Source organism: Kryptolebias marmoratus, linkage group LG17 (assembly GCF_001649575.2).
Source record: "Kryptolebias marmoratus isolate JLee-2015 linkage group LG17, ASM164957v2, whole genome shotgun sequence".
In the NCBI taxonomy this organism is placed as follows: Eukaryota; Metazoa; Chordata; class Actinopteri; order Cyprinodontiformes; family Rivulidae; genus Kryptolebias; species Kryptolebias marmoratus.
In genome coordinates this window covers 24,046,423-24,059,985 of record NC_051446.1, presented here as the reverse complement: position 1 = coordinate 24,059,985, position 13,563 = coordinate 24,046,423, and the positions used below count along the sequence as shown (strand labels likewise).

The 13,563-nt window shown below is 39.9% G+C and overlaps 1 protein-coding gene across 1 annotated transcript in view; it reads right to left on the bottom strand.

Annotated features, from left to right (window-relative positions):
* Positions 1–13,161, bottom strand: part of etv4 (ETS variant transcription factor 4) — a 34,399-nt gene extending 21,238 nt beyond the window's left edge. Inside the window, exons 1-4 of the mRNA XM_017435405.3 lie at positions 12,942–13,161; positions 12,323–12,413; positions 12,177–12,224; positions 4,365–4,418 (exon numbers count right to left, since the gene is read on the bottom strand). Coding sequence (XP_017290894.1) covers positions 4,365–4,418; positions 12,177–12,224; positions 12,323–12,413; positions 12,942–12,998 — 250 coding nt within the window. The 5' untranslated portion in view covers positions 12,999–13,161. The remainder of the gene's footprint in view (positions 1–4,364; positions 4,419–12,176; positions 12,225–12,322; positions 12,414–12,941) is intronic.
* Positions 13,162–13,563: the final 402 nt, after the last annotated feature.

The window sequence follows — 13,563 nt, the reverse complement described above, 5'->3', positions numbered from 1 at the left end:
ATTCTCCTGCAACTTTCATGATACTCGAGTTATTTTTAAGGAAATTGGATGTGAAGGCAACAAGATCAAATATCAGTAGCTAATTTTAGAATATTTTCAATAAATAAAAACTCCAAGAAGTCAAAACCTCTCTGTAATGTTGTTTTCTGTGGCAGAAAAAAGGAGGGTTGTACTTCAAATAGGTGTTTCTAGTAGAGGAATAACTCATGTCAATGTCATGAATGAAGGTTCACTCCCCTTCACTCAATGTGCTTCCTCAGCCGGTCTTTCACAACCAGCCCATTCATAAAACAGCAGGGACGAAGTTTGTGTGTGAAATCAGTGTGCGTGTGTGCGCTCACCGAGCCAAACGTGTTCCCATGTGTGTGTGGCACAGAAATGGATGAGAGGTTGTCAAAGGAAATCATCTGTTCGCTTGAAAGAAATCAACCGTTTCCCTTCCAAACAAAACACAACGCCGCAACAAACAGTCGCTGCAGACGGCCCGCCTGGATGTTTCTGCTAACTTTGTTGCATAGCAGCTGTATTTTGGAAAAAGTGAAGGACACAGAGCTGGATGTGGGAGGGGGGGGAGGGTGGAAGGGGTTCGTTCACCCATCGGCTGATGTTCCAAATACAGCCTGACCGGGTTCGTTCTGATCCAGAAAAACAGCCCGAAAAAAGAGAGGTTGTGAATTCATGACAAAGCAAAGTGCTCAGAACCACAGGATTTTTTATAGACATAAACGTTCCAGTAACTCATAAACTCTTCTTGTGTTCTGTGGAATACTTCAAGGCTTTATTTGGGTATTTTTGTGAAGGCAGCTACTCGGACAGCACTGAGGTCAGACCTTTTCTGCATCATATCTGATTGGATTCACTCATATCGTATTGCATTGTATCATATTAAACCTTATTTTATATAATTTCATAACATATTATCATCATACAGTGAAACATGGACAAAGTGTCTCTGGCTTAAAATTGTGGCCAGCTGGATCCGATTTATGGGAGCTGCCATATTGGATTTTTGGTGCCAGAGTTTGCGCATTTTTATTGCGTAGCCCCCACTTACCCCCCACATACACACACACACACTACTGGTGTTTATTTAGGCATCAAATAACTAATAATATCTCAACATATTTAAAAAGAATATTTGAACATACAGCAGCAAGGTAAGAAATATGTGAATCAACAGAAGGGATGTATTTTTATTTTTTAAGTCAAACAAATGTTCTATTTATTCATTTATATGAGCTTACATATACATTGCAGTTAGCCTAAGGGGCACACATGCAATTTCAGCTTCAACTTCCATGTTATGTTCCTGTTTCTAGTTTTTAATATGTTCATATTAGTGAATCGCTTAAAATATTATTGTATCATATTGTTTTGTATTCTTCCACCTCTGCTTTCTTTTCTTTTCTTTCTCTTGATCTACAGAAGATCTTTGTGCAAATTTAAAATTTTAAACAATTTTTAAATGCAAATAGACTGAAACGATCCAAATTCAAGCTTTTGATAAATTCCTAACCTTTTAAAAAAATGGTTAAAAAGGACAAGCATACCATGCTATATAAAAGGCACTTTAATTGTAATAAAATTGTTTAGTGGAAAAATATACAGTATATTTTTCCAAAGAAAGTGTTGCAAAGCATGAAATATGCATGCACCTGGAACTTAATGATTAAAAAACAAGGATACAATTCAAATCGGACTGATTAGATAAGTTTGGAAGAAGTTCAGTTTCACTTCCTTTGCTCTCACAGGACTGCTCTCTCTGTTTTTTTCCCTCCTGCTTTCTCTCCAAGCTGAAACACTGTAACGGCATTCTACAGCCACAACTTCCTATATAATTACTGCAAGGCACAAAACTAAACAATCGTCCTACACAACTCTAAAATCACTGGATTAGTTCACATCTTGGAATGGTGTGTGTGTGAGTGCCTAAGAGGTGGAGGGAAAAGGGAAAGAGGCAGGGGCTCAGATTTTTAAATTTGACTTTGTTTGTACAGACACAGGAAGGGAGGGAGGGATTTGGAGTATCCACTTGGAGAGCAGGAGTGAGTACTGTAGGTTTTTTTTTTTTTTATGAATGAAGACTGAAGGAGAGCCGCTGCAGAAGACCGAGAGGGAGAAGGCATGAGAGGAGGAGGAGGGGGGATGGGGAGGCACACTTCCTTTTACGCATGCAGGGAAGAAAATTTATGAATGGGTCACATCTCTTGAGTTGCTCCAAGTGTAAACAACATACTTTAACAAAGAAGAATGAGCTCTGAACTGCAGGGGAAGCCTAAGTAAATGCTCCCACTGGGGCTTTTTGGCTCCTTTTCACTCAAAAACAACAAATTAGTGACACATCTATATTATCTGAACCAAGTTTGTGCACTATATATTTAACAGACACCTTTGTGTTTCTTTCCCCGCAGGCGGCAAACAGACAAAGAAATCTGCCTGACAGCCTGGCGTCAGGCGAGGAGAACCCCCGAAGGTGCTGTCAGCGCCCAAAAACAAACACCAACCCTCCTCTTTTTGATGAGCACAAGATTAAAATCAAATCCCTCTTTTAGGGCTTCCAAGCCAATCACATTAGGTCAGTGGAAAATAAAAAAAATATGGTGGGTCGATTACTTTTAAACACATATAAACACAGGCAGGTCAGCAAATACATGAAAGTATGCGTGTCTGCTCAACCTTCCCTCAGTGGCAGCCTGCAGACAGAGCACGCTTGTTAGCTACGAATTAAAGGAGAATGGGCCAGATGAGATAGATTTACCAGATGTGCAGGTATTGCACAATCCCTGCTTCGCCCCCTCCTCCTCTTCTCGAACCTAGCATTCCAACATGTGTTTTCGCCTCTTTCCTCTCTCCGTTAAACGGCACCACACCCATGCAGGTAGCAACTTGACTTAGTAAACAACAATGTTTAAATTTAACAGGGCGCAGCTTTTCTATGCAAGCTTCAATTACATGTATACTCAGGTCACCGGGTATTAAAGCTTTACTTGTTGCTTTTGTGCGTCTGTGTGTGTGTTTGTGTGTGTGTATGTGTGAGAGAGTTTAATACTTTCCAAAACAGGTGAGTCACCTGTTATTATACGCTTACCAGACAGTGACAATGCCTTTCACTTCAGTACGGGGAAGGATCAGCTCAACAGACAAAACAAGAATGTTCCGGGACAAACATTCATCCGTCAGTCAAAGTTTCAAATCATCAACATTCTGCTCGTATTGACGGTGATCAGCAGGGAAACTTTCAGTCCGAGAGCATCTCTGCTGCGTGCAAGCGAGCTGCCCATCAAACTGAAGCCTCTGTGACCCTGCAAATCACACCCAGGTCAGCCGTTAGCGAAGGCCTGACAGCTGATTGGGTGTCGGGGCCAGTGGGTTAAGTCGACATGACCCCTGCGTGCCCTGAGGTTCAGCTGCACTTCCTCCTCCACATTGTTGGCCAACAAACGGCCACAATGTTGCCCAGGACATGTGAGGGGCTGAGCAGTTGTGACCTAGAGTTTGTTAAATCACACGATGTTTGGACACAAAAGACGCATGGTCTCATTTGAAGGAAGTGGTTTTGAGTGGCACCCAAGGCTGCCAGTTTTCACTTTGGAGAAAGGATTACGCTTCAAGTTCTCTTTGCTAACCAATCCAATGTCCGTGTTTGGGATGAGGAGGCCTGCAAAGTGTTGAATGGAACCAAGAAAAAAACTAAACTGTAGAGCAACTTGTCCTCCCACCCAGATCCTGAATCACCATTGTTCAGACATACAACAAGAAAGGGAAACCCATTCAAATCACTGCTCAGTTGTGCAGCCCAGGAATTTGCTTTTCTATTTTACACCTTCCGATGTGCACAAAGGGCCATCTTTGTACCTGCGCCCTGAATAATTTTGTTCTGGTTTCCTGGGCTGTACCTATTCAGCTTTTCAAAGGCATGCAAATGAATGACGGCAGCACATTTCACCGGGATCCAGATGCGTCATTAGACCTTCTGTTTTTGCCAAAGAGGCTACTGTAGCATCAGCAGGTTACAGTATCTCCTCCCGGGCCTCCGCCGACTTCACAGCCTGCAGCTGACCACAGCTTTTTATTCTCTTTCTCATGATGTGCATATTTTAGCTGGACGTGCACAATCAGAGCCAGCCAGCTTTACTTAAATGGAACCACAGGAAAGTTCATTACAAAGAAGAAGAAATGAAGATTTTTCTGCAACAGAGCAAAGCCGCCAACAACAGATTTTTTTTCTGAAAATATCACTGTTTCATTAACATATTTTCATGGTTTCACTAAATATTTAGTTTTATTTTTGTTTTGCATCTGAAGTTTACTGTATATTTGTGACACACATCAGTTACACTCAAACAGAAAAAGAAAGTACTCACAGTTCTCAGAATGGAAATCAGGAACAAACTGCTCGTCGTTGTCAGGAACCTGAGCTGAAATGACAGACGGGAAAAAAAGTTTAACTTTATAATTTTTTACATAAAATCTGACCTTCTTCCTCCTTCATTCTGCCTGACTTCCTGTCATCTGTGAAACCTGAGTCGGAGTTACGCCGAGCTGCATCTGTGACCTTCGGTTCATGATTTTCACAGCTTACAAGGAGCTCTTTCATCGACAGATCAATTCCTAACACAACGCTCATAAACTGGATATCAGATATTAACCTTTCAACAAAGGTTTATAATTTAATGTTCAGACATTTTGAGCTGTTTTTCTGTTTCATTCTTGCTGCTTATTGTCTTGTAATTCCAGGATTTTTTTTTTTTTTTTTTTTTTTTTTGTGAAATGTTTGTTTGTTTTGATTACACAATCATTTGTCTGTCGTCCAGACAAGCAAAGCTGTGCCTCCTGGGATCACCATCCCCCACCATTTTCATCAACAGCTTGAGTTTAAAGAAAAGAAAAAAAAACAAAACAACTATCTCATTTACCAAAACCAGCACACAATAACCCAGATGATGACATTTGACCTGTGGATGTTCTTTCGGCATTCTTCGACTGAAGAAACTCCAACAGAGGAACAGGCACTTCAGGCTGAACCTGTGAGGAATTTTTTTTTTTTTTTTTTTTTTTTTTTTTTAACTTCTACGACTAACCAGCTATTTAGATTTGACCTTTTGTTGCCCTCAAACTGATGGGAAATGGGAATCTGAGAATAGTCTGGATTTCTTCTTTTGCATAGATAAGGAACAGAACAAACAGAATACAAGAGAACTAAAATCAATGAAGTGAAACAAGAGCGGCTTAAAGGAGTAATTCAGATCTAATAAAGCAGAGTTCTGTTGAACCCTGCTGTAGACAGCTCTTTGAAAGAAAGTTTGGAAAAAACTGGCTTGATGAGCTAATGGCTAGTCAGAGCAGGGTCAAAACCAAAGTGAACTGCAGTTCAACATATTCTAATCACAGAAACCTTATAGTGGTTGAAGCAGAAGCTTATTCTTATAAACCTTTAAGTTAATTTTGCATTACATGGATATTTCAGCAGTAATAGGATGATGTTGTTGCTGGATGTCCTACAGCTAACTGCTGCCGCTAAATGCAATTGCAAATAATAGACTTCTAGTATGTTAAGGTAGTAAATCACTGATGTAAGATATTTAATCCTTATAACATTTCCACAGAACAGCATTTTAAGGTGAAAGATTTGTGATTACAAAAAGATAATCTTTTCTGTTAATTTGCATCAGTTTTGATTCCATTTCAAGGACAAATATATGCCAAGAAACAACACACAGACACCAATGTGTATAAACTTGATGAATCAGTGCAGCGATGCTACATGCAGGGCTGTACAGTTTCGAAAGCCCTGATTCGGCACTTCTCCACAATAAACTCATGAGCGGAGCCACCGAGGCCGAGCCCAGGTGCCGCAGAGCTGCACACACACTATTGTACAAATCCAAACCCATTCAGGATTATCCTATCGGAGCTTTAGAGTCCCACAAACATGCTGGGAAAAGCCGAGATCATCTGACTGCCAACATCCCTCAAAGGGTGAGGAGGTCAGATTCACCCGCGGAGGCATGCGGAGCACTGACTGGTGTTTGGATTAAATGTCCAGCTTTAACAGCAGAGCAGCTGTTTTATTTTTTTAATTAGAACTGTTACAGCCCACAAGCTTGGATTGTGTTAAAAATTGTAACAATTAGGAATTTGATAGCGAATAAACCCCAATAAAGAATGTAACAGGACACAAAAACACTTTAAAGATTAAAAGAATGAATGTCGCCCGCCGCCTTATGATGAGAAATGATAGCATTATAGCCATTTTGGTCAAACTTTAACCCTAACATGTGTAATCTCATGCAATATGGCAGTATTTTGCATTATCTGTTATTGCTTAGATTATGAGTTCGGGATTTTATCTCAGTATCTGTAAAACTCACTGAGGTATAACCAGTTTTCTGCTGGCTAAGACCGTTTTACTGTCATCTTGTATTGGTTGATTCCAACAGTTAATCAGTCCCAAATTTGTTAAATATTTTGCCAACAGTACAGACAAAACCACACATTATTGCTCTGCTTTTGCATTTAATGGAGGGTGATAATAAAGGACAGCATTTCTGCTTTAAAAAGAAAAATCGCTTTGCAGAATGCAGCATGACTTTGCAACAATACTCTTAATTATGACCTCGCCCTAGAGCCAAACATCTGACCCAGCATTCAACCTGCACAAATCTCATTCCTCTTCCAGTATTTCTGCTCCCAGACAGTGATACACAACACAGAAACCAAAACTCAGACAGAGGGCAAAAAGAGGAAATAAGAAATTCAAATCCACTTTCTTGTCGTCACAGCCCTCCTTCCTGTGCTGTGGAAACCGGATGACTGTGCTCTGATAAATCACATTGATTTCTTATATAACGCCACATCCTGTGACTTACTATATTAAAATATTATTACCCTTGGGGTGGGGGTGTACAGACGTGGATAAATTTGTTGGTATCCTTCCACAATAAGCAAAAAACCCCAACTGATTTTGTCTCATCAGTCCCAGAAACGTTGGGTTTTGTCAACATGCATTCTGGCTTTTTTGTTAGTTTTTTACGTTATGATTCAAAATGCCACAGATCAGAAAGTGACACAACTTCACCTTGGAGTTCACTTAAATGGTTTTCTTGGCTCTTTTTCTACCATCCCCAGTATCGGTTTGATCAACCTGGGGTTACATTTCTTCTTGTGTCCTCATCCTGGGAGGCATGAAGCTGCATGGAGGCGATCTTCTAGCCTTTTCTTTCAACATGAATATCTGTAATCTTCTTTCAGAAGCTCCTCAGGCAGCTCTCACCTTTTCTCCCTCTGCTCCATGTTCACTGTGGTGAACACAAAGATATTAAACTACCCAGTAGCTGTTTGCTCCCTTTAAAAAGGGACTATAATACAAGTACCAACAAATCTGCCGATAGTATTTTAGCATCTCTTTGTAAACTTTTTATTTGTTTACTCCACCACCATGGTTTGCAAACTGTGGTACCAGTCTCACCGCTGATGCTCAGGATCCCTTTAGCGGTAATCTCTGTCGCTTCTGTCTGAATCTCACCTCTGTGAAGTCTGATCTCAAATTGGTATTTGCTTGTTGTGGGTGAAAGAAAGAGCGAAGACTCGGATCTTAAACTGCAGCCTTCAGCCTGGGCTGGGCTTAGGGATCTGCCCAGTTTATATCAGATATGAAATTAAATTGTAAAATCTACTACTGTTTATTTACAAGACTGGCAGGCTGTTGGGACCGGAGAGAAGCATTTCTGAGGTGGTGCTTGCTATAAAAGAGTTCATCCAGATATACATTAGACATTAACTAAATCGCTTTCCACAAGAAATGCAGTAGTTTCAACGAGCTGGAAAGGTAAAAACAGGTTTGCCCTCGTCTGCTGCACGAGACAGAGCAAAGACCAACATTTAGCTCTGCAGACCCACCAATCAATCATTTCCACTAGTTCCAACACGCTGGACCTCATGAAGAGAAGAAGAAAAGAAACGATGAGCATCAGACGTTATCGCCGCCTCGCCTGTCTGAGTCTGCACACTTTCCTGAGTGTGTGTGTGTGTGTGTGTGTGGATCTGATTTGCTTCCAGGAACACCTCATCGGGAGCTCGAGGATGCAAGTCAGCACAAGAAGGAAAAGTGTTTATATGAGCACAGACGCATGTTCTCCTCCACGCTTAAATAACTTTTTTTTTCTCTTCCAAACGGAGATCCTGGGAGGAGCAAAGGAGCCGAAGTCATATAAACCTAAAGGCCAAAATGAGACAAGATGTAACAAGTTCCTGAACTCTTGCCTTTCAGAACTTAACCTCTTTCCATCTCTTTTTCTTGCTTCCGCTCTCTTTTTAGCAGACAAAAAAAAAAAAAGAAAAACCCTCCCTCTAGCTAACCAGCTTTTACAACTGTGGTGAATCCCTCACAACTGCAATCAGTCATGATAAGGTCTTTAATTAATGCAACAGGAAAGGAAAGGTCTTAGCTGGGGAAGCTGAAAACAAGCCCGGACTCAGGGTTAAATAACGCTTTGATAGAGTTACACTTCATCCTCCTGCTTTCTGGGTTTTTTTTAAGACTCGGCGAGAAGCTGAGGCACAGAGCAGAAAGTCAGGTTAAAAGCCGGATTTATCCAGTTCTAGAAAATTAAGACATTTTATATTTAGTGAACATGATAACATCTTATTTGTGAAGATATAATTGGTCTTAAATTTGAAACAGAACATTTGTTTCATTTGTTCAACTGTCTGAAGCTTTAGCAAAATATCTCAAGTTTTAGAAAGTTCTCATTGGATGTAAATCCACAACTTATTAACTTTTGGAGTCAACTCTTTTCAAGATGGCCTCCACAGCTAAGCAACCTTCACAAACACAAAAATAGCTGTAATTTAGTTCATTTTACACATATTAAACTAGAATTTGTTGTGGTAGTAGCTGAGATTCATCCTCAGAGCATCACACAACAGACTGCATTCATTATTTTCAAGGTTTGACTAAAATGGCTCCAACTTTTTAGTTTAACATAAAACGATCTTTGCCTAAAACTCTGGCATGAAAAGTGACGGGTGATATGCATTCCTTCAAGGAATGCTAGGCCTTAATATTTAGGAGCATTTAATCCTGAATTAAAAGTTTGGCTAAAAAGAAGACTTTTAGTGAAACGTGTGAATCCAAACAGGCTCTGGCTGCAGCGGCACCGATTGTTTTTCGTTTTATTGGTTCTTGTCAGTGTGAGGTGCTGGTGTGAAGTGAGTTTGCAGGTTTTTTTTGAGGCTGTATGAGAAAAGGAATAAAAGCTGACATGGATTGTTTGTCATAAAGTGACCACGGAAACAAGCGTCTGCTCCTTCACGCCTCTTCGAGTCCGATTGATGTTGCTTTACTTCACTAATTTACCGTTCATCAGTGTGCTGTGAATGACTCAGAGTCAGTCCTGATTTTTTCAAGATGTAAGCACTCTGTCTTTCTTAGGAACAAGAACATCACCCTTTTACCTCCTTTCTTAATTCATAGAAACACATTTCTAAAAACCTGCACGTGTTTTATTAGGAAGTGTTAGCTTCCCTCACTTCAGAACAGGACATTCCCAAAAAGACTAAAACAATTAGTTTATCAAAGCAGCACAATGTTATTAAAAGAGTAATTTAAAAATAACTTCATTTATTGTAAAAGAAATCCAACAAGTTTGAACTGAAACTGAGAGAAGTGGAGCTGATTTGAACCACTTTGTGTAAAGTTTAATAAACCGTAACAGCAGATAAATCTGAGAATGGTTCACTTGATTAACAGAAGATGACAGATGTTACTTTTATTTTTAATAAAATATTGGACCATTAAAAAAAATCTACAGAATTTAACTCATGTTAAAGAAAAGAGATGCTCAACTTTAAAACGAGATCCTGATCTCACGCGGAGCTGAAATGGTTGGATTTTTGAAAGTATTCAGATTCTTTGAAGCAGTTTCTGTAATTCATGAACAATAAGTATCTTATCTGTTGCAGATGGCTCTTTGAACGGCCTCAGTTTGGAAAAATGCAGTTTAAGTGACAATTTAACAGCTAATCCAGGAACAAAGTGAATTAAAATGCACAGTTAATGAGAGCCACAGCAGCAGCAGCTTGCTGTAGCACTTTTGGTAAACCCTGGAGAACATTAACTTCACAAAAATTCATGAATTATTAGACAAATTTTAATGAAACTTGCAAAAGGTACTCACTGGATGCAAAACTCAACCTGATTTAAGATGGCTGCCATAGCCAAGTGTCTTTAAATATGCAAAAAATGGCCATAACTGCCTGTTAGCAAAATATCTCATATACCACTGGACAGATTTTAATTAATTTTTTTTAGAAAGTGATAACTGGATGTATTCCTACAACTGATTCACTTTTGGATTCAACCCAATTCAAGATGGCCACCACAGCTATTTAACACTATAATTCAATCAGTATGGAGATATTGAGCTAGAATTTGATGTGGTAGTAGCTGAGAGTCATTCACAACACATGCTTTGAGTGAAACAGCTCATATTGCATGCAGTTAAAAATAAAATATTGTTTCTTTGAGGTTTGACTAAAAGAGAATACATCCGTCAGTCACGTACTGTAGGTTTGAATCAGAGCTGAGAGTCGTTTTAATCTTTGCCAGCTCAGATTAGGTTTTTAAAACATGTTTCCAGCTTTAAATGGTCTCAAATCTCTTCTGATACTCGGGCAACAACCACCTCAGGAGAGCAGATCATATTTTAAGTCTTCGAAATGCAAAGCGAGCCAGCACATCCAGGAGTGTTTTCGTCTCCTTTCAGCACCAGGATGTTGTTTTACTTTAGGGGACACTTTAAAAACAGGACTCATCAGCTCGACGTGACTCAAGATCTTCAGCAGAAAATGACTCCCAGTTTGTGTCCCCCCCTCGACATCCAGTAGAATAACTCTACAACAGCTCAGGCCTGCAGAGGAGCTGCGATCAGACACCCGTCTCTGACCGGACCTCATTTCATCACTCCGTGCATTTTGAGTGACATGAGTCAAACAGTCACTTTGTTTGTGTTGGCTGTTGCCTGGCACGCCAACAGGGCCGAAGGAGGATATGCCCAACGCTAATAATGTCCTGTTTGTGCTCACTCACACTACTCTCTCCATCAGGGGGGAGCTGTGTGGTTTGTGAGCATGTGTGTTGCTTCAGAAACATTGCAACAAGACTCAGCTAAATTAATGAGGAAGGACACCTTTTCTGTCAGAGGTTTTAAGTTTTCAAAAAGCATTTAAACTATTGTTTTATTTGTTTGTTTGCTTCTGATTAACTATTTTAGCATGCTTTCAATTGTTTTTAACCATTCCTCAAAAAAATTCATTAAAATATATATAAAAACTTAAAAGACTGTTGTTTAAAATCTAGGTACTTCAGCAAACTTGCTTTATTTTTTTTTAGCTTTTATGTATTTCTGATTTGAGTTTAGCTTTCAGCTACTGTTTTGTTGTTTTTAGCTCATTTAAAGGTTATAGCTTATTCTAATTTCAGCTACCTTGTTGCCAATTTTACCTTTTAGCTGCTGTTTTGCTCATTTTACCTTTTGTTCTTAGCTTTTACTGCTGTTCCAGTGAGTTTAGCTTTCAGTTGTTTTAACTTCTGTTCGGATCATTTCTAACAACCAGCTCAGTTTCAGCTTCTTCACTGTTTTTCAGCAAAGCCATTCAGTGCTCAGCATTCCCCCTGGGGTTTCACAGAAAATCCAAATACTACGTCAAGTTCGAAGTCGTTTCTCCTCTCGTCCGAAAAGACTTTTTAGCTCGGTCTTTTTGCAGACGAGAGGTGAAATGTTTTCAACAAAACAAGAAGCGAGGTCCAGACGTTGACAGCAAAGGAACTCATTGCACCGGTCAAAAAATAAGAAAATTACAAAGTAAAACATAAAATCTGCATCATAGTTTTCTCACATTGATGGTTAAATGTGTCCGTAAATTAAAAAAATGTAAGCCACAAGTTTGTTTACTTACAAAAACAGCTGAAATGGAAGAGCTGTTTGGATGGAGAAGTATCACAACTTTGATTTCAGAGTACATATTTACCCTCAAATCTGTTCAGTATGCAGATAAAGTTGTTTTGTTTACATTAAGCGTGACCCTGCATTTCAAGAACTGCTCATCAATATATCTGCAGTAAACCTTTTATGTTTGCAAGAAAACCCAGTTTAAAGAAGCCTTTAAGGACTCACCTTCTGTGAGCCACGTCTCTTGAAGTTGGCTTAAATCCTGGAAGAGATCTGAGCAGAAACAAAGAAAAAATGTTATTTTCTTTACTTTTATACTACTTTACATCATGTAAAAAAAAGCTCCAGTCTTAAAAAAAAGAAAGTGTTACCTTCGGATTCCTGAGGGGGTAATTCTGTGTTCATGAATTTCCTTTTTGCTGCCATCAACAGTCTATTTAGGGGCCCATTTCCTTGCGACTTCTGCAAAAGCCATAGATGTTCACAGGAGAGGAGAGAGTTACAGACTCCAGCAGGGCATCAGTGTCAAAACACTTCTTCATGGCATATTTTTACACCTTTCTTTGGATATGTGCATGAAACCAGCTGCCAATGGAGGGCATGTAACCAGGAAATAGCATCAAAGAAGCCAAAAAAGTAAACAGAATAACTGGTAAACAGGAGTTTGATGCAGTGGCTGAGCACCAGACGTCGCAGAAAACAACAGATTTATCTGAAGTGACCATTTGGCGCACAGAGCAAACCCGCCGATAAAGAGTATGTATACATACATGCAGCGCGTGACTCGGAGGTTTTTGTTTTAGGAGGGGACAGTTTCAGCGAGCTGATAATCACTTTTCTGTCGCGCAGCTGCTGTTTTTTTTTTTTTTTGTTTCGGACCCAACTCGCGCAAAAGCCGCGACGCGCAGACAAACAAAACCCTCCCTCCCCAAAAAAAAAAAAAAAAAAAAAAAAAACCAAAACCAACGACGGCTTGAGGCACATACGTACATTTGCTAAAGGGTAAGGCACTTGCTGGTCCAAATATCCGTCCATCTTATAATCCATGCGCTAAGCGTCCGCGGGTCCACGCAGCCTGCAGAGGAGAGGCTGTTTGTGAATGGAGCTGCGTGGAGGCTGCATGCATAATGAGCTCCATTCACAAAAACCTCCCGAGGGGAAGTGATGGCGAGTGATTACCCAGCAGGCTGCGCTTCTGTCCGACTCGCACCTCTGGGGCTTTTTTCTCTGACGGGACCGAGCAGCGTTTGAGTTCTTTTTTCCATATTTACGCGTCGAAAAATGCGAGTTTCAGTTCGAGTTTTTATTCTTACTCTAAAAAAAAAAAAAAAATGCATATCTGCAGCTCAGTGCATATTGAAGTTTCGAACAAAGATCACATGCATCTGTTGCCACATCACATTTTTCCTCAGTATCTGTGAAACCGACTGAGTTATAGCCATTTGTTTGTGTTTGCTAAGGTAGCTGAGGCGGCCATCTTGACTCTGATTGGCACCACAAGTTAATGGGTTGTAGATGCACGCCCAGCGATTACTTTCTGGGAGTTTCATTAAAATCCATCCATTGGTTCATGAGATATTTTGCTAACAGAAACACAGAGTTGACTCCAAAA